The sequence below is a fragment of the Limulus polyphemus genome, unplaced genomic scaffold (assembly GCF_000517525.1).
Source record: "Limulus polyphemus unplaced genomic scaffold, Limulus_polyphemus-2.1.2 Scaffold4332, whole genome shotgun sequence".
Classification (NCBI taxonomy): Eukaryota; Metazoa; Arthropoda; class Merostomata; order Xiphosura; family Limulidae; genus Limulus; species Limulus polyphemus.
Window position 1 is genome coordinate 35,144 of NW_013669942.1, and position 27,131 is coordinate 62,274.

The 27,131-nt window shown below is 30.4% G+C and overlaps 1 protein-coding gene across 1 annotated transcript in view; it reads right to left on the reverse strand.

The window, feature by feature from the left end:
* Positions 1-27,131, reverse strand: part of LOC106470977 (elongator complex protein 3) — a 52,811-nt gene that overhangs the window by 12,814 nt on the left and 12,866 nt on the right. The window contains exons 2-12 of the mRNA XM_013931563.2: positions 26,366-26,471; positions 25,958-26,048; positions 22,643-22,690; positions 22,184-22,254; positions 21,925-21,988; positions 20,271-20,339; positions 16,159-16,394; positions 6,277-6,357; positions 3,769-3,895; positions 2,425-2,618; positions 1,095-1,251 (exon numbers count right to left, since the gene is read on the reverse strand). Coding sequence (XP_013787017.1) covers positions 1,095-1,251; positions 2,425-2,618; positions 3,769-3,895; positions 6,277-6,357; positions 16,159-16,394; positions 20,271-20,339; positions 21,925-21,988; positions 22,184-22,254; positions 22,643-22,690; positions 25,958-26,048; positions 26,366-26,471 — 1,244 coding nt within the window. The remainder of the gene's footprint in view (positions 1-1,094; positions 1,252-2,424; positions 2,619-3,768; positions 3,896-6,276; positions 6,358-16,158; positions 16,395-20,270; positions 20,340-21,924; positions 21,989-22,183; positions 22,255-22,642; positions 22,691-25,957; positions 26,049-26,365; positions 26,472-27,131) is intronic.

A 27,131-nucleotide genomic window follows, 5' to 3' on the forward strand; every position in this document is an offset into this window, starting at 1 on the left:
ATTCCGATTTCTTGTTCAATTAGTCAATACGGTAGTTGTGTATTCCGATTCTTGTTCTAATTTATCATACGGTAGTTGTGTATTCCGATTTCTTGTTCAATTATCATACGGTAGTTGTGTATTCCGATTTCTTGTTCAATTTATCATACGGTAGTTGTGTATTCCGATTTCTTGTTCAATTTATTATACGGTAGTTGTGTATTCTGATTTCATGTTCAATTTATCATACAGTAGTTGTGTATTCCGATTTTGTTTTCAATTTATCATACGGTAGCTGTGTATTCCGATTTCTTGCTCAATTTATCATACAGTATTGTGTATTCCGATTTCTTGTTCAATTTATTATACGGTAGTTGTGTATTCCGATTTCGTGTTCAATTTATCATACAGTAGTTGTGTATTCCAATTTCTTGTTCAATTTATCATACAGTAGTTGTGTATTATGATTTCTTCATTGTATCATAGTTGTATTCTGTATTCTAATTCTCAATCACTTTAATATAGTAGTAGCAGTACTATAATTCTCCTTTTTCTCACTGCTGTGTATCAGTACTTCTCTATATCATTTTTTGTCACTTTACCATTACTGTGGTTGTATTTTCTCTTTATTTCCAGTATTGGAGCATTAATAAGGAATTCATATTTTTCTTTGAGTTGATTACAGCATTATGCCTGTATGCCTTTTCTTCACTGTATTATAATAGTAGATTGAATTCCCATTTCTTGTTCGCTTTGTTGTCGTAGTAATTCCACAGTTTTCATTTGTTACATACTTTGGTGCAGAAGTTTCATAATCTAATTTCTTGTTAATTTTTCGGTACATGTTTGTAAATTATTCCTATACTTTAAGGCTAAGTTTCAAGGTACTTAAGAATGAACACTATTTTTTTTTCTGCTCTGATTAGTCATTTTAACATTCATTGGGCACCATCATCAAATTAAGCACAGAAATATGCCATATTTATTTTTAATGAAATATTTCCTTTTATTTTTTGTACATAAAATGTATTATCTCAATAGGCAATGCACAGATTAAAAAATAATAACAATTTTACAAAAATCTACAAATTCATAATGTAGATATTTTTTCTCACCTCATAAGGCTGAACTTTGTGGTGGATTTCTTGTATGCCTACCTCCCGTGTCCTTACGTCTCGGCACTTTGTTCCAAGATCTTTCATACGTGCCAGGGCAAGCTCTCTTAGGTTCCCATGTTCTACACCAGATGTCACAAGGGGCATTGGAATATCCCTATATGTTAGATCGATAGATATCACCTTAGAACACATAGATAGATTTACTTTTCAACTATTGTATCACGTGAACAGAAAACCACGTAATCAATATATATACTTATATGCTATCCAATCTATAAAGATAAAAATGTTAAGGAAACTTTCTTTTACTTTAGTAGTTTTTTGCAGTAGTAACTTTCAGACACAATAAGAGTAAATATTGAGCATAATAACACATGTTACATAATAACACATAATGTTACATAATAACACATGTTACATGTGTTATTATGCTCAATATTTACTCTTTTATTTAATCATCATCCAATAATACATTTTGGATGTAAAAGTTCTTCGTGCCAAAATTCGAAAAATCATGTCATGAAAAATTTAGGCTAGAAATCAAAACAATAAAAAGTCAAATAAATAAAAACAAATTAAAATTTTGCACAGATTTGTTCTTTATTTATTTTATTTATTTATGTGAAATTAAGCACAAAGCTACACAATGGGCTATCTGTGCTCTGCCCACCACGGGTATCGAAACCCGGATTCTAGCGTTGTAAGTCCGCAGACTGTGCTACTGGGGGGCATTTGTTCTCTATATCCCGTCTTTGATATTTGGTCTTAACCTAAGGCCCATTTGAGTAGATGCACATAAATACAACATAACATTTAAAAGCATCTATTAGTTTTTAAAAAAGTATGTATTATTTTTTTGCTTTGAGCATTCCCTACAATTCTCAGCTCAATTTCGCAGCACACTTTCACTATGTAGAAAATTGTACTCAATTATGGCCATCCAAATTAATTTTCTGTATTACCCTCTACAAGTATGTACGTGGATTTTGCATCATAGTAAATTATAAGGGTTTTCTAGCATTTTGTTTCTCATTAAGATGTTTTTCTAGAAATAATACTGTAAAAAGTGAAGATATTCAGATATAATCATTATCTAATTATTTTCTTATAGTGGTCAAACATGCTAAAATGAGTTTTCTAATAATCATATTTGCATATGCAAAAAATTTATTTTATATACAATGTACAATACTCTCTCTAACAAAAAATGTCAGTTTCCACCATTTTATTTCTGTTTAACCCATTGACCTGTAATTTTTATCAAAAAATGTGAGTTTTGCTATGTATTTCAATGAGATAGTAGGTAAACCCTTCAGAGAACACTTGCCTCTGTACTCGATATACTCTTGTCCAGGGTGGAACTAAGGCTAGTATCCTTGCAATTAGTTCAACCAAAGTGTTTGGAGGATAACTTTTGTAGCGACCTGTCTTCCACAGCTCATATAAACCTGTGCCTCTTATTACTAAAGTAGGATAGATCTTCAAGCCATCCGCTCGAAATGCTGGGTTTTCGAAAAATTCCTGCACAAAACTAAAAACATTATAACTACAAATAACAGTTAAGGATTAACAACTTAGTAACACTATTGTGCACTACAGTATTGAACTACTAATAACAGTTAAGGATTAACAACTTAGTAACACTATTGTGCACTACAGTACTGAACTACTAATAACAGTTAAGGATTAACAACTTAGTAACACTATTGTGCACTACAGTATTGAACTACTAATAACAGTTAAGGATTAACAACTTAGTAACACTATTGTGCACTACGTATTGTACGTATTATATGGTACAAACAGTAAATATTATTCCCATTTTACTTATTAGTATCAAGATTTATTTGTGTTTTTGTTTAACTAACTATTTATACCACATAATCATGTGCACACTTTACACTGTTAGGCAATTAATGCATGAACATTTGACATGCTGTAACTTTTAAAGCCACATTTTATATGCATTTTTACATCTGTTTTCAATTCTAACATTATTACACTTTACTTACATTATAACTAATAATACCAGTCATTCACAAACATCTTTTTTGTTGATATTCATAATAATGATACAAAAAATATACATTTTAAAGCAACAGGTAGTTATCTCACTTGTCTCAAATAAGCTTTTTTTATATATAAAAAATATAATTATAAATTGATAATTTAAATTGGTGCAAATACTATAGAGTTTGACCCATCTACCTTTAAAACTTAAGGCATCTAATGTAAAAAACAATGTTATCAACTTATTTTAATCATCAACTGCAAGTATTTTTACTAGATTTCTTGCACTTGAGTTAAAGAAATCAGTGAACTCCTTCAAGTTTAGGATCAATTACAAACTTCAGCATTATTAATTCAATAACCTGTTAATTAAACTAAGAGTAAATAAAACTGTGCCCCCAACCATATTAGTAATAGTGCATATAAAAATAATTATTTTGAATTGCAAAACAACTGTAACCAGTTGTTGTCAGTTTTTTAGTTAAAAATGTAAACCTGATGACTACAATAAACATCTTCATTTCAAATTTTCCACATTTATAACATACACATTTTTTGACAGTTCACAAGTGCAAGGATTTGACTTTCATGCAGTAATTATTATGGTAACATATATGTTTTAATTTATACATAGAAATTAAAGGACAAAGCTCATTCGTACAATAAACTGTTCAATATCTCGCTCCAAGTCCATATTAGGAAGATCAGGCATCATATGAGCTACAACTTTGAATCCAGCATCTTTGGCTAGTTGAAAAGACTCACAGACTGCTTTTACTGTATGACCTCTACAGAAAAAGACACCATGTTTTATCACAAGCATACAAGTTGTAAAATTTGCAACACAGTATATTTGTATACTAATATTGTGGTAGATAGCTATCAAATAAAAAAATCCTTCTACAGAAATTACAGATAATATTCAAGTTCAAATGCAAGATCTAAAAAACTTCTATGTTCTAGTTGAGAAATGGGATATCCATTATAGATGAAGAGCTAAACTTGACCAAGGTTTCTAATCTTCATGGCAGGTACAACTACAAGTTGCCTTAACCATCATCTAGGACAGCATTGCATCAGTGATAAATGATGTTAAAGTGTGAGGTCACCTTTACAACTGTTACAAGGAATTTGGAATAGTAGTTCAACCATCAAAGGTTAGGGTGCTTGTACAATCAAAGCTTTTTATTTTCCAAGAAATTAATTTTGGACTTGAAGAGCTCAACTTTGTATAGAAAGCTGGCCAGATTTTTTATTTCCCTTCTAATATTAAGGTTATTTAAGTGTTCTGCTATACTTAATTTCTTTAAGTTTCAATACTGCACTTCTGTCTCTTAATTTAGTTTCTGCCAGTTATATTCAATATCATTTATTTAATTATATTTCACTTTTATATTGTCAATAATTGTTCTTATGTGTTACAAGTTATTTTTTGTTTTACAACTGGCCTACTTTATCATCCTTGAATCATTTGGCCACATACATTGTTGATATTCTAGTTTTGTGAGACAAACTGACTGTGTAACTCACTGAGTCTCATACAAGAATGAAACAATAACTGATTCTGTAGAAACAAAATTACATTATATTACTATCTTACATTATAGTAATATATTTGTTTGTTTTTGGATACTTGTACAAAGCTATTCAAGCACAATCTGTTCCTAGTTTTGAATCAATAGAATCTTGAGCTACTCTTATCTGAGAGAAGTTGAACATCACCTGTCTGACATAACCACATCCAATATGTGCAGAAACCAATTTTTTTTGCAGTAATTTATTTTAAATTACTCATGCTACAATAAACTTTGGTCAGCATAATAACATTTTGTTGAATCACATATGGTTTTATAAAAATTGGCTTCATGCATAACAGACTTATTTAGTACAATATCTAATAACAAATAGGTGTAGCAGTGCTCAATAAACTTTAGCACCTGGTGGCAAAATATGTTATTTCATAAAAACTTTGATTCTTACAGTTAAACATCAAATAAACTTGTTTGAAACATATTCAAATCTCTATAAAAAATATAAAAAAGATGGCAAAAGTCAACCATAGAGAATTATACTTCAATATTAAAAAAGAACATTATAATAAAAGATTGAAACCCCCTTTCCTACTCAAAAATGTATAAGGAATAAATACACACTGCAACATATATATATTAGTTAATTGAATAAACAAAATAAAATTAAGTATCACTGTTTGCAATTAAAAGAGTCTACAAGAGTATTTATATTGTTTGAATAAAAGTTTATATATATATATAAATGTTTGGATAAAAGTTAGGGCAGTTTTATTCTTCTACCAAGGCAGTTGGTTTATGTAAGGAGTTACCATTGGCAGTAGTTGAAGTAGGCTTTTTTACAAAAGTTTAAAATGAGAATTGATGATTTCTGAAAAATTAAATGTAGTTTTATCGTTTTCTCAAAGACAGCCTTGAAAGCTTAAAGAGATCCTTTTTGTTCATACTTTAAATTATGTTATTTTGAAAGTTTTTCAATGAAAGTGTAAATTTGCTCAGCATTTTCAGATTATTATAATTCCAAAGGGACAAAATAATAGTGGATAACTTCTTTAATATGCTCTCAACTTTTTAAAAAAAATCAAAGGTTTCCTAAATTATATATAATTTCAAAAGCATCATTATTGTCATAAAAGCACTAATTTTGTTTAGTGGCCAATAAAAGGAGAGATTTATTTAAATTAGAAAAAATAAGCCTACTATTACTTAATTGAAACAACTTACAGTATTAATTACAGGGTTTGAACTAAGTACTTATGTGCAAACCTACTACTGTTACTTTAAACATGGGCAAGAAAATTTGAAATCAAACCTTGAGAATGAATTTTAGGTGTTTGTGATTTACTCAAATACTATTAAAACTAATCAAACAAATTCAAACTGGGAAGGTCACTTTATTTTACTATTAAACACTTGAAAATATGATTTATGTATATGCTCCAAAGTGACCTAAACTTGTCACAAAAGGATAGAAAGGATTCAGACAATTTGAAAATGGTTGTTTTAAAATCTACAAATAAAATGGATAGGTTATTTTTATATTATGTTTTTGTTAGACAAATTTATCTTCTAGAATACTTAAGAATTTCTAAAGCAGTTAAATTAGTTTTCTGTGCACGGATTACAATGATCTTAATTACCTGTTTGTGTCACGAGCAATATCTTCATACACACTTTGCACTCCTATCTCTAGACGTGTACATCCATAAGAAAGCATATCACTAAAGTGAAAAAAAGAAATTGTTAATTTTAAAATAGTTAAAGCATTTCCTCTTGAGCTCAAATAGCATCAGTTTGTGTGGACATTGAATGACTGGGAAGGGTCTTAACAATATTAAAACACAAGATTTTATGTATTTATATTGAAAACAAGGGTATCATATTAGATTTTATAAATTCTTTAGTGACATTAATAATAATTTTCTTAGAAGGTAATAATAATTAAAAATAATTAAATTAGTATCAGATTATTTTTTTGCAAAATTATTTTTTTCTGATAAATTTGAAAAATAAAAACTTTTTGTGAATAATCTTTTCTACTTGCGTAAGTTAGAACTTGTGCTGAAGGGTGTTATGCAGTAGGACTTACACAGTAATTTAATTCATTATTAGACTGGTATTGAAAAATTATTATTAGAATAATGGCAGAGCAAGAAATTCATTGTGGCAATTGTTGCTGTATTTTTTGAAATGGCCATGATGCCCTCAGAAAATCACTAAAATCCACAGCCACAATGGCCACCCTTCAGTATCCCTTTGGTCATCATGCACTCGTGATTTAGATTTGTATTGCCAACCGGAGTGTAGGGAAAACTGTTGGGAATCACAAACACTGAACTTGCAACCTACAGAAACTACCTTGTTACGAATAATATATCACATAAAATGCATGTAATGGAGGGAGTGAAGTTTTTGCTTTGATTGGCAGTAAAACATAGTTTGTTGAGTCATACCATACAGCAGGCTGTTAGTAGTAGCAAGCAATTGAAATTGGCACTCAAACAACAAACCTGCAGAGTTTACACAAAGACCCACAGTGACAGCAGTACATGACAATCAAAGTCAGCACTAATTGCTGTCACTGGTCAGAGTGAAGTACATGACTGTAAATACTCCTTGTATTAAACCAGCTGAAAAAGGAACGAGTTAAGAGGGAGAATGCCATAAAAAATTTTTCTGTGGCAGCCAAGTACCAGAAATTGGAACTTTTTTCTTTTGGTAATTATGTAGATTACATCCTGATTTTTAACTGCAGCATAGCAGCTCATAGAATGGTTCCAAGTTTTTCTCAAGTACAAACTTTTAGCTCATAGCTCTGTCATCTCTTGACCGATTTGAGATCCAATTACAGTTTATGACTCAGGAGGACAAACAATTTTGATTGATGTATTTGACCATGCCAAAGGTCTCATAGATTAATTTAGTCTAATCCTGCTTAAAAGAATTTTAGTTTGAGAGTAGGTTGGTAGAGATCCTTACGAGTAATAAAAAGGAAAAAAAGGTCTCATAGATTAATTTACTCTTGCCTAAAAGAATTTCAAGTGATGCAGCTATAGAGAATTCCCTCTTGTTTAAAAAATGAAGTGAAATAGGATATGTCAATAATTCAACTCCATAAATTTTATGTGCAAACCCACCAAAGGCTGAGGCCTACAACATTAGCTAGCTATGATTAACATTACTTGATTATAAGTAGTGAGTTGCACAATGCAATGTGTGCACAACACATGATTTATAGGTTACGATCATTTGCTATACTGTAGTGCACACCTAATTTACTATTTATTGGCATTGGCCTACGTTAGATATTATGCAAAAAATACTAGTAGTAGTATTGTTTGGAAATAGAATGTTGATCTTATGCCATGGCAATGTGACTTTCTATCTATCTGTCTGTCTGTCAAGATTTTCAAAGGGCTGCTGTTCGAAGACCATGTAACTGATGTTCGTCAATCTTAGTCAAGTAGTCAGATATGATGGGCCTGAATTTTGTTGGTAGAAATTAGGCCTTGAAACTTTTTCTCTTACCAGAAATTTTGTCTGATCATTCTCAAAGTTAAACAAAGTAATAAATGGATAGAGGTACATAAAAGTTGTATACAATTCTTAGGTCAAAGGTCATCTGGGGTCAAAAGCTAGGAATCTCATAAAGCACTTGTTCTCTTAATGTGTACGTGTGTGATTTTCATCAAAGTTGGATAAATTAATAAATGGATAGAGATACCTGAAAGTTGTTCATGATTTGTAATGTTACCAGAATTCAAATCCTGGAAACCTTTAAAATGCTTCTCCTCCCAGGGATTTTGTTTGATCCATCTCAAGGTTAGATAAATTAATATGTGGAGAGAGGTGCCTAAATGTTGTATATGATTTTAAGGTCAAACGTAATTTGGGGTCAGGAGGGGCAAACCTAGGAATCTTAAGGTCACAGGGCATTTTGGATCAGCATACCTCTTTTTCTTTTATCTTAAAGCTGATATACAGTTACTTCATAAGTATCATTGGTTAAGGTTAACACTTACCTACCTGATAAACATAATATGGAAGGATAGGCCAGCTTCCCAAGTCCCCAATGAAAAAAACTATTACCATATTTACTGAACTACTTGAGAAACGCATTTCTATTCCATTAACATTAATGTGTACTGTGGCCTTAGCCTCCAGTGAATTTTTTTTTTTTTTATCTGGGTGCCCTTGAAAATGAAAGAAAAATTCAAGGCCAAATGGCCTTGCTCTAAAAATGATGAATTTCCTGGCCTGTAGCAGGATTTAAAGAATACTTCAAAAAGCTTACAAAACCAAGAAAGTCTGTTAAGAAATCAAACAAACCAGTAATTACTTAAAAGATACAATTTTAGCCTTCACATACTGTCTTACTTTAGTGAGCCACTAATCTGTTTTAAATAAAATTCATCAAGTAGAACTTTATGAAAAGGTTGGGTAAAACTCAAATACATAGAGAGAGTGAAAGTAAAGGTTCATGCCACTAAAACTGTGGTTATTTTCAACTGATTCATCAGGTGGCAAACAAAGTTTTATAATAAATATTTAAAAAAAGTATTAAAATAATTATTAAACAGTTATTCCCTATCAAAAATGCTGTGCACTATAAATTTAACCAACAAAAATTTGAACAGCTTCTTAAATTGACCCTCAAGGACAATCACTTTGTTTTTAATGGTCATCTTTATGACAGATAGATGGGGTGGCAATGGGATCATCTTTAGGTCTGACCCTTGAAAATATTTTTCTATGTTATTACGAATGTCGATGGCTGAAAAACTGCCCCTTTATTATAAACCAGTATTATATAGAAGGTACACTGATGATACTTTCCTACTCTTTCACAACACTGATCACAACAAGAAGTTTTTAAAATACCTAAACTCAAAACATCAATGTATAAACTTTACATGTGAGATGGAAGAAAACAATAACTTAGCTTTTTTATTCTATTCTAGACATCCAAATAAACAATCTCTTTTCCACATCTATTTACTGTATGAAAACATTTACTAGCTTGCACTTGTTTCAACAGTTTCATACCAGACTCCTTCAAACATAACCTTGTTCTAAATCTTCTAAGCAGAACATATAATATCTGCTCTGACTACTTCTGTCTTCACTCAGAAATTTCAAAAACTCATAACATATTACAAAGTAATGGTTATCCCCTTCATTTTTTACACCCTATCACACAAAACATTTTAACAAAAAGTCACACATTGTCTCAAGATATCTACTAGTTCTTATCACTCCTTTCATTGGCAAACAAAGTTTTAAACTCGTACGAGCATATGGGAATTTCAGCAAGAAGTGGATATAAGCTAACTAATACACTCGAGTCTTATATCTGATTTTGCAGTGAGAATAACACTAACCCCACACTTCTAGAAAAATTCTTGATTACAGAACCACAGATTACAAACTCTTTATTAAAGAAAGTTTCTTTATTTTCAATGATTACCCAACACTAAATAATAACATCAACTCCTCCCTGTTCTAGGTGTTTTTCTATGATATTTATTATTATTTTACAGATACAATGTTTATACTTATATTTAAGCCTTTCTTTATAATAATTTCTTTTAACAATGTTATTTATTAAACATGTGTATGTCACACATTTTATCATACATTTCTTTATGTTGTTAGCATTTAAATCTATTCTTTCTAAACTTCTGATTTGATTGCAAATACTCACTCAATGCTAATGTTCTTTTTGTAGTTCAAATATTATGAACTAACATTTTTTTGAGACATTAAAGCAGATGATGGAATTTAAGGAAATTCCAAAACATCCATATTAAAGATGTTTTTTGGTATTACTGTGTTTTTAATATTTGTGATTATTTTTAGATAAACAACTTGTTTCAGCTCATAAAAAATTCACCTTTAGCAAGTTGTTTCAATGTATAGAGATGTACAAGAATAATATCAACTTAACTACTCATCAAATTTACAATACAAATGCTCTATTTTCTGCTCTTCAATTAGTACATAAATCACTTATAAATCCCAAAAGAATATCAGTTGAAAGTACTAAATATTATTGATAAAATAAATAACTAGATTAAAAGGTACAGGAAAGGGGAACAATTGTAGTTTTCATAATTCCCTTTATTTCCAATTTTTGTTATGTTTCCCGACTAATCAAATATTTTTTTGGTATTGTATTTCTTATTTTGTTTATCTGTCCGAAATGTACATGTTCTTTGGATTTATTTTCTTTCTACTGTTATAACACATTCTTTTTTGTTTTCACTCATAAGCTCTAAGAACTAATTATAGCCTTCTTGAAACTTAGCAATTTATTCGTATAATAAATAATCTGTATATTTAGACAAGGCTAAAGGAAAAAAATTAGACATTTTATGAGGAAATTTAATCATCGCAACACAAGCCCAACATCCATGTCTTAAGTTTCTCATAGCAAGTCAGTTTCAAGGCCATTACCTTTTACAATGTTACTGGAGGTCACATCACAGTGTTCAGTTTATTTTTAGTTCACTTCTTTGCAGAAATATTTACCTTGCAAATGTACTCAAGCTGAATACTAATGAATAATAATGCTGTTGATGTTTTGACAGTAAAAAAAACTAACTGTTACTTCCATAAAATATTCTAGCTGAATACAACAATCTTCAATAACAATATATTTTTCTATGATAAGTTCTAGCTGAATACAACAATCTTCAATAACAACAATATATTTTTCTATGATAAGTTCTAGCTGAATACAACAATCTTCAATAACAACAATATATTCTCCTACTATAAGACTGATATTATTTATGTGCAGGTGAAAGCTTAAAAAGCAGAAAATAAGAAATACATCCTAAAAATAATTTGTTTCTGTTAAAAATTATCTTTTAATAGCACAAACAAAAAAATTAAAAATTCTGTTACAATGAACAGTTCACAGCTTGGTGGTAAAATATTGCAAAAAAAGTTCTCAATAACATATATATGACATGTTTAAACATAAAATTTAGTTCTGATTTATAGGGAGTGCTAACATGTTAATTAAATAACTTGCTACGAATTTATTACCACTTTAGAGGTAATTACTTACTTTTTCAATTGATTTGATAACAGGTTTTCATAGTTATTTTTTGAGCTGATAGCATAAATGAAGTATATAAAACATTAGTTCAAAACTACTCACAAACAAAAGCTCTCATTAATACAGCATTTCTGTTAAGTAGTAAATACTGGTCACACACTGTTTCAAAAGCAAGTCGATCAGCCAAGATCCACTTGTTAGTACAAGTAACAGCAAAACCTTTGTGATGGATAGCTGTCTAGTGCATGTGTATTAAATTTCTCACTATAGGCTCGGTCCCAAGGACCAACCTTGTAACCATTTTATGCTTGTTATAGTTTTCATACTATAACTTTTAATACAGTATGAGTATCTTCACAAAATTTGACATATCTTTAGAAACATTACAAGTCGTTTGTACACAAAAAAAAATCAATTTATTGAATGAAGTATTTTTATTAAAGATTTTTCCATGAATGTATATAGTATTTCTAAATACTAGTCAGAGTTCTAAGTGATTTCCACATTAAAATTAAAAATACTTTTATTCGTCTCAAAAATTTCAAATTTTATTTGCATAATCTCTAAAACCACCTAAATATATTTCAAACATTCTTTTTTTCAGTAAAACATTATATTTTATCTGTTATTTTCTCTACACTAACTTTATACATGGTTGGTCAATATGACTGACCTGATAATCACCAAAACAAGATTGAAATGAATCTAAATAACCATTTTTCTTCTTTCTAGAGTGACTTCAAATTGTAATAAGAAACCACATTTGTTTATCCTAAACAGCTTTACACTCATAACAATATACATCCATTTATACTTAAATTTTATTGCCCTTTGAGCCCTGACTAATTACTATTCACACCATTATAAGTTATAAATCACTTGGCAAGTGTGCAGCTCATGTTACACTATTTAAATACATTACACACGAGCAATACGTGTGCATATCTCATGAAAATTTATTATATTATTATTATTTGTATTCATTTCATTTAATCTAACCTTAACTAACATAAGTTTCCTATTTTCACATTTTACTTTTATAGTAATAAATATATAATGCACATGAAAAGCAAGAAAAAAGTACTTACCTGGGTCTTATTATTTACTCTCAATTGTTGATGACACTTAACCCTACTTTTTTATACTAATGGTAATACTGCACTAAATAATTTTTTATTTAATAAAGTAATGCACCAAAAGAACATAGAATAATAATGTGCAAAAAGCAGGTAACATCCCATAACTATACCAGTTTTTCTGGCTTTCTAACTATGCAACAACAGCCATTAAAATTTCATCTAAGCTTGTTGATGTATTTCCCATGGTAATGAAGCTTGAACTGAAAGCAAAATTGATAATTCTCTTTACAGAAAACAACATAATATAATACATCACTGAATAGATGAAAAACCTTGCTTTTGGCTTTCTATATGTTATAAATAATATAGTATTGAATGGCAGAGAGAATTATTGGCAATTTATGAAAGAGAGGATGTGAAATGAAGGCATGGCAAGATGGGTCTAGTTGTCTATTCCATGGTTCTGTAACCAAATAAGACTGAAGGCTGTGAAAACTATGATTTAATGAGTGGTTACGATATTATAATAAGTAATTTATGTTAAATTTCACACTTCTTGGAGGAGTGGTAAATAAATTAAGAGAAGAGGGGATACCTAGAGAACAAATGTCACAATTCTCACAATAAGGGAAATTTTAGATTTTTTTTTTAAATATTGCCTTATAAAAGTAAGATTGTATACTATTAAGATATGGATTATTGGCTACATTTTTATGCTATACTTATTGGTACACCATGAAAAGATAGTAGCTTAATTAAATTTTGAAAGTAACTTACTAAAACCCCTTGACATGCACAGAAAAAGATGTTTATGGAGAGAGGGTTAAGTTAGTCTTAATTTCAGAAAGCAGTGATCAAAAAAATTCCTGATCTTTGTTTTTCTGTGTCACATCAGAGTTCTGATTTCTCAACCTAAAAATTGGCTGTTGGTGTTTCCAATCAATCAGAAATTCAATTATACGCAATTACAAATCTGAACTTCCTACCTGCTTGATTTACTGAAATAACAAAAAAGTTGTAAAACCTACAAGAGAAGCCCCTCCTCTTTCTTGCTGACTTTTGAGTTTGTTATTCAAATTTACAAGGCAGATAGACATGCTTATAACCAACAGAAAGAGCAGATTCTTTTCTATATAAATGTTACAAGTTTGAACTGTAAACTGATAGTAAGCAGAATTGCTTGGTATATGGTGATCATATTTTGGTGCTATAGATATTAAACAAATGTTTTAAACCTATTTATAGCCACTTACAAAGACAGGTAATTTATAGTAGGTTTGGGACATCCTATTCTTTTGACTAATATATATGTTCCAAAATGCAAATTTGAAAGCTACATGAAGTTTCTGTTGGATACCCAAATTGGTCAGACTCAACAAAGTTTATAGAAGAGCATCTAAAACTTTTATTTGAGTATACAGTAAGTACCACAAATCATTGTTTTTATACATATATTATATTTATTTTGAATAAACTTCTTAACTTAGCTTAACAAAACTTCAGTAAAATTAAAATGTCTAAAATTCTATGAAATCAACATTCTGTGAAACATTATACTCAGTAATCACTGTATGTTTATGTTAGCTCTATCAAAATCAGCTAATCAGCTCCCCCCTATTGCTTATTGCTTTTGACATAAAATTAAAAGGAAACAGAAGGAAGAAACTTTTGATATTCATTCAGGAGGTTCTAGAGGTTATGTGAATAAAATAACAGAACTGTAAGGTGAAAAGAAATATTTTTTGTTCTTGGCATGAAAATTACCTTTCATTCAGATTAAAACAAAAAGAATGCAAAATTTACAGTTAAGTCTTTAGTAAAAACATTTTATTAAAATAATATTTTTTTTCTACAACAGACTTCTAGTGTTTACTAAAAGCTTGCCAAATTTTAATAAGATACATAGTGAATTCAGAAATATAGTAAACACTGGCATATACAGCTTCACTGAAACAGTTGGTCAATTTGTCTGAGCCTGTGAACATATGTTTAGTTAAAATAGCTCTACAACATAAAAAGATTTTTTCCACATGTAATTTTTTTCCATAATTATATGTACAATTATAAATTTATCAAGAGTTAAGAGTGAATAGCTGTCAAGGAATGACTGTGTTTTTGTATGGTGACTGGTAACACAATTAGTAATCAGTCACTGTGACCAGAAGTAGTTTTCTTAGTGGATAGGCTGTAATGAAATAACAGTTACAGAATTTTCCTCAAATTAACTCCTTTTTTAATTTATGATATCATTACTGTACTAAAGTCTTCCTTAGATTAATTTATATTTCACATGGATACCAATATCAGACTAATTCAATAAAACTTACCAAACTTGCTCAAATTATAAAGTGCACAGTGACCTAGATAATGGATGAAATAGTGCATGCTCATATAACTCAATTTAATAGAAAAAAATTGGTAAAGGCAGTCAATACTTTAACTAAAATATTGGACATAAATGTTACATACACAAAATGGAAGAGTAAAAGTTACTGTAAGGAGTTTCATATAACCAAATCCTAAATTGACAGCAACATAATCTATTTTCAATGAAAGGTCTGACCCAGATGTTTCTAAGTCCTACCAAGTTGTGGTAGTTTCGGGTGAACTGATTTCCCTGATTAGATGGTTAGATCTGCCAATAACAACATATTTGATGGAGCAGTAAAAACAATCTATATTTAAATATAATAAAAAACAGTATGTGTACCTGTGTAAACAAGTGGACGATTGTCTCTACTGGATCAGTGAATAGCTTATCAGCTTTTCATTACTCAAGATGAATCTTTGCCAAACTAGTCACAATGAAATACAAGTAGAATGGAACTAAGAAAGTGCACCTGAATTCAACATGTAAGCTCAGTTTCTTTGCCCTTTAGATGGCATCATCTCATGGCCTTTGTTCTTTCAAGGAATTACTCAGCTCTCTCATTCATACCGTATCAAATTCAGCCAGCAAAGGACATTAGAGTGTAATCCTTTCAACTCAGATGTTATATGTTACTGCAATTTTTTCATAGGCAGCATAGACATTATCTATTATTTAGAACAAAGAAATATAGGAACCATAACAAGATAATATCAATGTCTTTCTGGCCCAAGTGTTTATGCTACAACTCCATAGAAATTAACTAAATTGAAGATTTTTTAAGTTCCTTAAATCAGACACAAGAAAATAATATGCCTGCATATCACAAAGTGAAATTTAATCAGTAACCTAGTGGTTAGTTTTCAATGGTGACTTTGAACCAGTAGATCCAGAGGCCGATCTAAATAATTTTTTAGACAGTAATCTGACCTGAGACTTATCTTAAGTGACATTTATGACACTATTCTAATTTAACAGTAATAACAACTGAAGTGATCTTGAGACCTACCTCAAATGACGTTTCAAGCAGTAATCTGGTCTGGTTTCAATGGTAATTCCAATGCATTTTGTCTTAGATCTCTCACTGTATTTTACAGCTTCAGCTACATTGGAGCTGCTGTGGCCAGACAAAGCATCATGAAGATTACGAATGAAGTAATCACGGTAATCTTCTGGTAAAGCCATGAAAGTTCCTCCCATGACTATAAATTCCACTTTGTCAACATCATGACCAAGCTGTTTTAGCTGCAAAGATAAGGGTCACAGAAATTAAATATAAATACAAATTTTTGTATATCTGAAATAGTAGTGAAAAAAATCCATACTCCAAGATAAACTTTGTCGTAATTCTTCATATCTAGCTTAACATAACAAAACTTAATTTGCATTATGTACATTAAATTTTGTATATAGTATAATAAATAATTAATTTAGGTAACTTTAAAGACTATTTAACAATTTTTACTTATTTTAGAAAATGTAATAAACTCAAATATTTAAATTTTAAATAGATATTATGTAATTTTTATTTTTTGTGAGCTATTATATATGCAATACAAAACATAAGAGGCTAATTTTTTAAACATATTTCACAACATTTGTCGGCAACAGATAAAGGTAAGAGGGCATAGGGGATAGTAGTTGAGTAAGGTTAGTTGGAATTGTGCAACAGTAAAAACTGACTAAGAATTACAAAAAGGAAAATAAAGTAAGTAAAAAGTATATTTTGTATGAAATTGTTAAAAATTGTGGAAACTTCTTTCCTATACAAAGAAAAAAATATACAAATAAAATAAAATATTAATCAAAAGAAAAATGACAAAGGAATTAAAAAAAGGAAAATATATTTGATATCAGGATTGTATTTGATGTTATTAATCTTTTTTTTTAAATTATTTATTTAATTCAAGTTATTCATGTTTAGGTGAAAAATGGTATGTAAATGTTTTTATTACAGATTATCTGTAAAAATTACATCCTAAAGAGTGACATTTGAAGTCATGAAACTGGTAAAAAATAATAGGAAAGACAAAGAAACAGAAGAGTTCAAGGATTTTAGTGTTTTTATTTATATTCAAAGGTAGAAACTTGTACATGTTTTGGTTTTATATATACTTATAACTAAAAATACATACAAAACTAAAAACGTACCATTCCAAATTCACAAGTGCTCGAGTTAAAGGGTATTGTATTTTTAAATTTATTTTTGAACCTACATATTTTCCTAACATCATGAATATATTTTTATAATTACATACAAATTACTAATCTATAAAGCACCATATGAGAAAAACTGCCCTCAAAAACTGAAAGATAACAATTCTACCAGCAAATAAAAGTAATACCACTGTAATCTTGAACAAAGAGGAGTATTCCATGAAATTCCAAAAATCTACTTGCAGAGGGCCATTACACAAAGATCATACTCAACCCAATCACTAACACAGAAAGAACATGAAACAGAAGTGACAAACAACTAATTGTACACCACAGCACCATCATATAGATCTGTAATATATTTAAATTTCACAAACAAGATTACACTACACATTACATACTGAACAACAGAGATTCCCAGTTTCACCAGTTAGCTAGATAACTTGTACATACAATATCATGATTAATAGGTAAAATATTATGTTAAGAATTCAGCACACTTTACAGATTATAAAAGCAGCCACACGACACAATGATCAACATCAATATATCCAACCTCTTCACTAAAGCACCAACCCCTAACAAACTACAAATATTCCATCAATAGTTTGAAAATGATAGAACTGACAATCTTCATGTTAGAACTTGCAGTTTACTGTATTAATTCAACCTGCTTCCAATTTGAAAATAAGTACTATCAAAAACAAGAAGACCTACCCATGGGTTTATCCCTATCACAAGTACTCAGTAACCTCTACATGGAACATTTTCAAGTTAATGCTCTCTAAACATCTTGTTTACACACAGAGGTTTTGCTCAGATATGATGATAATACATTTGTAACATGGCCATATATTAGGGAAAATATTCAGGAATTAATGAAGACCTGAACAGATTATCTATATATATAAAAGCAAAACTGTATGTTTGTCTGTCTGCTAACTCCTCGCACACTATTTGACCAATCACCACCAAACTTGGTATGGTGACTCCTACAGTCCCCAGAAGTGCCATGAATGGGCAAAATTCCCACCATTTTTCCCAGAAAAACTAATATTTGGCTTTTAATTCAATTTCTGTCTTTGTGTCATGCTCCTTTTGGTAATACTCAATAATATACATCATCGCTTAGCAATAAAACTATCACAATATTGTTGTTAGGCCAACAATGATGTTTATGTTGAACATGTAATGTACATGTTAATTTTTATTTTCTCTGTTTTTAAAAACTTAGGTGATATAAAAGCAAACAGTTTAATTCAGGAACCACTTCTTAAGTTAGTGTTGAAAAGTTTCCAATCGATCAATCAATCACACAACAACATTACTATTCCATACAAATGTGGTAACTTAGTTGAGGATGCAGAAGAGCTAAAGGAAAAGGTTTTGCCTAATATTTGTCAAAATTATTAATGGTTGAGTGAAAGGGCGATTCTTGCACCTTGAAATGATACTGTTCATGACATAAATGATCAATTATTGCAAAAGGTTCCTGGACAGGAATTCACCTACAGCTCAACTGTCACTGTTCCCATTACAGTTGATGCTGTAAATCACCCAACTGAATTCCTGTTGAACCACCAGAGACACCAGGTCACATTCTGAAATTAAAGGTCGGTTCACCAATAATGCTGTTCAGAAATTTTGATCCTCCAAAATTATGTAATAGCACAAACTTAGTTGTTAAGACTTTACTGCCACATGTTATTGAAGCAACTGGTCATTCCAAATATGAAGATGTCTTCATTCCAAGAATTACTTTGCTACCAAGTAATTACCCTTTTGAATTTAAAAAGACTCCAATTCCCAGTTACAATTTGTTTTGCAATGTCAATTAATAAGGCATAAGGTCAAAGTTTAAAGGTTGTTTCTTAAGCAGCCTTGTTTTTTGTATGGTCAATTCTATGTAGTTGTTCAAGGGTTGGTGCTCATCAAAAACCTGTTTATATTAGTATATCAAGAAGCTTTAATTTAGACTGTGTACTTTTGTTTTAAAAATCAAAGGTTTAGATAAAAATTAAAATGTAATGAAAATAGAATTTTTTAAATAAATGTTCTTAACACATCCCTCAGGAACGTCTTTACACTACAATTTGTTGAATATTAAAAATAAGTTCAATCTGGAAACTCCCCAAAACGGTGGTTTTGGACATATCTTTTCGAAACAAGTTTTCATTTGTTAATTGATAAATTTTTAAGTGAAATACAGCATCCTCAAGTCTCCATACTACCTGATACTAAGGTCTACGCACTGTGAGTAAATTCAGTATATATCGATAAAGCCACATTATCAGCATCATTAATTAAGCAATTGCCAACCTACAAGCATAATACTGTACTCAGCTTGCTGCACAATATCTACCAAAGTGTTTTTAAATGTTCCTGAATACTTTTACGCATTATTTGGAGACTTCCATGCTTCTTGCATTAAGCTCGTGATGCATTGATGGATTTCAGTCACCTTACCACTTCAAATTATTTTTTGCAGACCCAATGCTGAAAGAGTGCTGAAAATGCTTTTTCTTTAGCTAATTAGAATGTTAAAAAAAATTTCAGTTCAAATTAAGAAAAACCAGATTGGAGAGTTTTTTTCAACAAAAACATACCCCACTGGCTCATGAGGGCCCTTTTAAAAGTACTTTCATTGTGTTTTTAAATACATATTTGAAGTAATTTGGACATAAATTATGCATAACATTTGACCAAATGAGTGTAATTACACTAACAAAAAAGTAAATCAGATGAAATAACTAGCAATTATTAATTTCAAGTGGTTACATACAAACATGAACTGGAGATTACAGTGATATAAGTAAAATGTATATATTGAGATAAATAAGCATAAAGTTAACTATACGACTGCATGGAGGGGGGGATGAAACCTTCATGTAGAAATTTCAAGTAAATAACTGAATATCTATAAAAGAACGATGGAACAACAAAAAATAGGAAGTAAAGACAAACCTGTTCCAGTCTATGTTTAGTTTGAAGGTAAGGATTATATCTTGCTCGAATGGCACGCATTGAAGTTGGCTATAAAACACACACAAAAAAAAATCATTTTGTATAATCAAACCTTTCACTACTCTGCCTCTCCAGAAACCTAAGGCTTTACTTGGAATAAAAATATACCAATTTGTCTCATCAATGTACTATTCCAGAATTACAGAAATATATTACGGTGTACAACAATAACAAAAAAATTGTATATAGATATCAATTTATACTAAAATTTCCAAATATATATATATATATATACATTACAAATTATGTTTAATATCATAAACACAAAAAATTCTATATCACAAAGAAACTGCAATAATTTACCAAAAATAAACCAACTATGACGATAATTAGCCATTTCCTTTTCAACAACTTTTTCATACCTGATCACAAAAGTTTCTTGCTTGAAGTTGTAGTACAGGATGGTGCTATGTGCCTGCAACTCCCTCAGTTAAAATGTAAATTGTTTCAAAATTATTGTGCTTTTTAGTGTTCTCAGTTTGAACACATGCATGTGCTCAAGTAACAGTTTAACTTTTCTTGTTTTGGGTGCATGCAGGATGTGGGTTTACTAACTGGCAATTAGCAGATTTTCTTGCAGGGAAAATAGCACACGATTTCCAGGAATTGAAAATTATCTTTCCTTTTGGTGAATTGGATAAGTGTTAAGTCAGGGTAACTGCACCCCTACATTTCAACTCTCAGTGAAAATAGATCTTGAATGTGAGGTGAAATTTGTATGCAAATTTTACTTTGTAAATTTCGTTTTTTATATAAAGCCAGGTTTGCCTCTGTCAGACAGATTTTAGAATTTTTCAAGTGTTTTGTAATATAGTACAACAGATAGAACTTAAGCTTTTTTTAGCTTACTTTTAACTTGAAGAATCTTGTGTTAACTAATGTCAGTAGTTTCAGTATTTTAACTTTGCTTATAACTTTTTGGTTAGTGAATTTAATTGTTTACTTAAACATTAGAGAGAAGCATAAGAGTTTGGGTTTTATTTTAATTGTAGTTTAAACACTTATTTTAGTTTTGCACAAATGGTAAAATAACTTTTGTAGCTTTATTTTTTAATCTTCGTTAGAGGTTAATTTCCATTTCAAGTTTTGGGTTTAATTTAACTTATTGTGTGGACACTAAACTGATAATTGTTTTTATATAAAGTCTTTATCTTGCTCTTGTCTGTTTAATGCACAATGATAAACACTTGCCCTTGTTTTGTTTTTCTATAGTATTTCCCAGATAATCAGTGATGAGTCCTTCTTCTGGACAATCCCACTTGTAGATTGGAGAGAGTTTTATACACTGTAGTCAAATATTCTCCAAACCTCCAGCTAGCATTCTTAACTGACTGCTTTGTGGGAAAATCAGTTTTTATGGGAATACCACAAAATTTAAATTCATCCCAATTATACATGCATATAGAGTTTCACATCTTAAGATAACAATTCCAGGAATAACAGTACTATTAAAAATTCAGTTTTTAGTTTTATCAGTTCTGAAATTATGCTTTTGGTCAAAGTGTTAGTGGTCTACAAGAAAGATGACTTACATTAAGATAACTGAATAGATAGAGAGGCATTTCAATCTTTTTTCATAAAATTTGAAACTCACTTCATAGCCAGTATATGACTGAGTGGAGTATTCAAAATCAGAGTCTGGTCCCCCAGGACAGTATCTAGGAAGAACAAAACCAAACTATTAATTATTTCCACTTGTTTTCAAAAAGTTGTTTTTTTTATATGACATAATACTAAAGTACATTACTGTCAGACATGTCTCATTCATACCTGTGAAAATAACGTTTATTAATATTTTTTTTTGATCAGGTGACAATGGTTGCAGTAAAGAAATGAAAAATAATTCAACTTACACACAAATATTTCCAGTCATATTAATGTGGGGACAACGATGTGGCTTACACATTACAGCAACAACAGCAATCTGAGCACATAAAAAAGTTTTTAAATAAAATATTTCATTTGGAATACCAAATTTCAAAATAAATGTAAGCAACACGTTTACTTGAGTAAGGAAGCACATTATGCTAATAAAATAATAAGTTGGCAAACAATTATTTATGAGCATAGTGAAATGATTTATTGTTGAGGGAACATACATGTAGTACGTTCCTCCAAAAATAAATCAATTCATTACGTTTATAAATCATTGTTTACCATTTTATTATTAAGCAACATGTTTGAAAACATAAATACTGTAGATAGTAGTTATCTACATTTTTTTTTATCCCGGTAAAATTTAACTTGTAATTCTATGAAGTATAATAAGACAAAATCATATTGAGGAGATAAGTAAATATATATAGACATACCCCACTGGCAGTTCTAACTGGTTTAGCTCTCAACTTTGGCAAAAGAACCTGAATACAAAATGAAAGAAAAGTAAGAAACAACATATCATATTTATGTACGCACATACACAAATATCTCTATGCACATAAAAGCAAAGTTTACCTTAATAGCAAACTCATTGCAAATTGGTTTGAAAATTCAAGGATAAATCTAGCACACAATTACCAAATCTTCACACCAACTAAAGTTGTATATGGAAAGACAAGTTTAGTGATTTGTTGATGATGGAAAGTAAAAAAAAAAAAAATCATGGTGTGAAGATGAAGCAAAGTGAACATTTTATTTGCTTGAAAAACAGAAGAACGCCAATCATTAAAGGTGAGAACTATTACATTAACAGTTGTAAAATTAAAATAAAATAAAATTATACTTAGAACTAAGTTTAAAACAGTTGATTTCATAAACTCTATCTAGCTTTAAGTCTAACAGGTTGGTGCTTTAACTTGAAATATTTTAATGTGCAGAAACAAATTTATAATTTGGTAATCCAAGGATAATGCAGTTTGTTTAAATATTTATGTTTTAAGGTTATCAGTCTTTTTCTAATTTAGCATGCTTATTAGAGGATTAGACTGCATTAATACTGAGATGGTACAGGTCATGGGATGTCACACTCTGTGGTCAGTAGATTTGTGGTGAAGATACCAGTTCACAGGAGAATAACGTCATGAGGCCAGGCCTGGGTCACAGAAAAGCTACAGTTGCAGTAGATAACCAATATATGTAGAATCTAGCCGTTAGAAACTATACCAGCAGCCCCAGGGGCCTCAGAAATGAGCTTCAGTGAGGAACAGGATTGATGAGGCTGGGCCCAGGTCCAGGATACCAGTTAGAGTCCGTGTACTAGCCCCAAGATACTGAACAACCCACCTGGTGCTTACTCAGAAACATGTTATCTGGACCCGTCAGCAATGGATCCCCGTACCTTTCATAGATGAGAGCAGGATTTGTGTATGTTCAAGTGATTGACATGCGAGATGTAAAAGAGAGTGATATTTGGCCTGTAACACTATCTACCATGATGCCTTTGGAAGTGGCTCAATTGTGGTCTGGCATCTGCATTCAGGGGTGTAGAGACCTCTATTTGAAGGGTAGAGGATTCCTGAGCATGACATTACATGGATGAGATCTTACTACCCATTGTTCCCATTTTTGCTGGTGCTGTTGGAGATGAATTTGTGTAACAGTAAGATAATACCCATCCTCATACCATCTAAGACTGATCTTGCAATCTATCCTTTGCAGGAGCTTTTTATAATGGAAATTATATTGACGAGTAATAATACCCAACAAACTGAACATGTCCAACAATGTAGAAAGTAGTTCCAAAGGGCAGAATGAGATCAGAGACATTGTTCTTTTAAAGTTTGATTAATCTCAATTTAATCCTGATTTCCTTGTTAATGATTTACAATTTTGTTATTAGGAATAACTTCTGTAGAGAGTAAATTAAGTAAATATAATCAATAAAACTAAAATTAAAGAAAAAATATATAGTGAAGATAATTCTGCAGTTGTAGATAATATTTTTAAAAACCTTTTAATGTTATTAAGCGAGATATAAAATCTCCAATTTTGACTGGATTTTTTCTTTTTTCTTCGCAACGAAAGTATGGAAACTTTTTTTGATAGAAAAACATAAGTTATGGATTTTTTTCAATGTTGATACACTGAAAGATCTTTACAATCTACAATTAGGTGTAAAATTTCATTTAAATATAGGTCACATGTGCAAAGTTATTTGACAAAAAACTGCTCAAATTTGATCAAAATTTTTGTGCCTGCCTATGCAGAGTCACATGAGCGATCAGTCTGAAATTTTTACGACAGCTTCATATAATAGTAATTGGACTATTTTTAGTTTTTTATTTTCGAATTAAAGATGGCTGATTTACAGAAGCACAAGTATAATGTGAAAGGATGAGCAGATACACAAGTATTGGTAAGGCCAAGCAAACTAGATTAGCAGTTTCTTGCTCAAGAATCACAGGTGGATGGTTATTATTCATTGCTAACTTTTAAGCAAAAATTTGCTCAATTTTATGAAATTCTCAAAACTAAAGAGCATTTAGTATCACGTGATATTAGCTTAAGCAATTAGCATAAATAATGATGCTTTATACAGCTGCATCCTGTGCATGCAGGTGATGACAAGAAATTGTTCATCTAAATTCCATGGTGTTACTATAAAGGAAGTTATTAACACTATTTTACAAAAAAAAATTATTACCACCGTATATTTTAAAGAATCTGGTTGGTTCTGTAAAGTACAGATCTGTTCCAAATAATAGTGTTGCAATTTTAAAGCTAACGTGGGTTAATATCGAGTGTAATTTTCTTACGTGCTGTGGTTTGTTGGTGTGTATTGACAAAAAGTCATGATATCTAATCAAAAACACCTTCGGTGTGGCCAAAAAAGGACTGAGCGTGCGACTTAAAAAATAAAATCTAAATTGGCAGCCAAACTGGTAGCACTTATAGCATTGGTAAGAATTTTGACTTGTCAGAGTACGAGTGACATTGATGTCAGCAGCTCAAAGACATATTTTCAGTACAACTACATTTGTAACACATCTCATTTAGTGTGTACAACAAAATTGTATATCATACTGAAAGTTTGCCACATTTTGTGTACCTACACTTTGTTAATTTGGAACTATAGTCAATATTCTTTCTCCAATATGAACAAACCCAGTTTGTTTGTTTTAGAATTTCACACAAAGCTACTAGAATACTATCTGTGCTAGCTATCTTTAATTGAAAAGTGATAGAGTAGAGAGAAGGCAGTTAGTCTACACCATCTACAGCCAGTGGGCTACTCTTTTACCAACAATAAATATGATTGACTATTATATTCTAGTACCACCATGGTCGAAAGGGCAACCATGTTTAGTGACAGGATCAGAACTTGTGACCCTGATATTACGAGTCAAGCACCCCCCGTCATCAGACCATGCCATGCCAAAATCCACCTTGTGCATGTTCAGTTAAAGAAAACATATGCCTTTGAGAAACATATAAGTGGCAAAATATGAAATATATATGAATCCATAATTTTGAAATCTTGTCATGGATCCAGCAAAACAAGCCTTATGGTAATCCACTCAAATGTCAGAGTCAAAACTCTGACATGCAATTTCAGAAGCTTTCCAAAAATGTGTTTAAAATATTATAGTACAAATTTAATAGTAATTCAAGCAAAAGTCCTTTTTGGTAACACCCATCTGACAATAATAATAAAATGAAATGTTATGAAATAAATCACCTGATCTTACTTTTTTGTATTCCAAAGGAACAGCAGCTATGATGTCAACAAGCCTAGGTTGAGATTCCAGTCCAAACTTAGCTGAAATAGTTCCTTTTATCCTATTAAAACAACAATATAATTTTTATATAACAAACATAGTATCTTTTCAAATAACTAAAACATATTCTATCACAAACCTGTATACTGAAATAACTAATGTGTCAGAGAAGTAACAGATTATTCAACCTACAAGTTATTTGCTTCACTATCAATAAAAAACATAAAATTAATAAGTATTAGAAATCACATCTCCAATACCAAAAATAATTTCTTTAAAAGAAAAATGAAGAAATTGGTTATTTCACACATATTAGCATTGTCTATCTTGTTGCATAACTTATATTCAGAGCTAATGATTACATAATTCAATATTTACTTGTTAAGGTTCACATCTTTTCCTTCTTTGTGAGCACTGATTAGTTCTTGAACAATTTCTGCAACCGTCATCACCATCAGCTCTTCTTTCGACAGCTTAAGCTTTGCTTAAAGGTACAGACACAAAGCAGTATAATGTATTAGAATCAGGACCTTGTACATAACATGATTTATTACAACTTGAAAAAAAAAAAGGCTACTTCCTATTTCCTTTCATTAATAGACAGATTAATGTAATATGACAATCTCTTTGTTTAAATTACTCATGTAAAAATGCACTATAGTATGATTAGATAAGTATATTGGTACTCTCCAGAATAAAAAAAAAGTGTTTTACTTTGGAAAAAAACTGTCATTTTAGAGAGATACATAAACCAAACTATTTTGAAGAACAACGTTTCAGAAGTATAATCTGATTTAATGATATGTACCACATAATATGCTGCATTTTAGCCATTGGAATGAATTGCTTTCAGATGTAGTGGATGCAGTAAATTTAAGGGAGCTTAAGGGAAGGCTTAATAAGTATTTGAATGATAAGGACTGGCTTTGAGTGTTAAACTTTTACTTTAGAGTTTAGTATAGCAAATGAGATGGCTTAGATGGTTCAACAAGTCCCTTATTGATCTTAAATTATATGTATGTCATTAATTTGTCTGTTATGCTATAATAACATACATTTATTCAATGTGATTTTGTTGTGTGTGTGTGTGTGTGTGTATATATATATATATATATATATATATATACACACACACACACACACA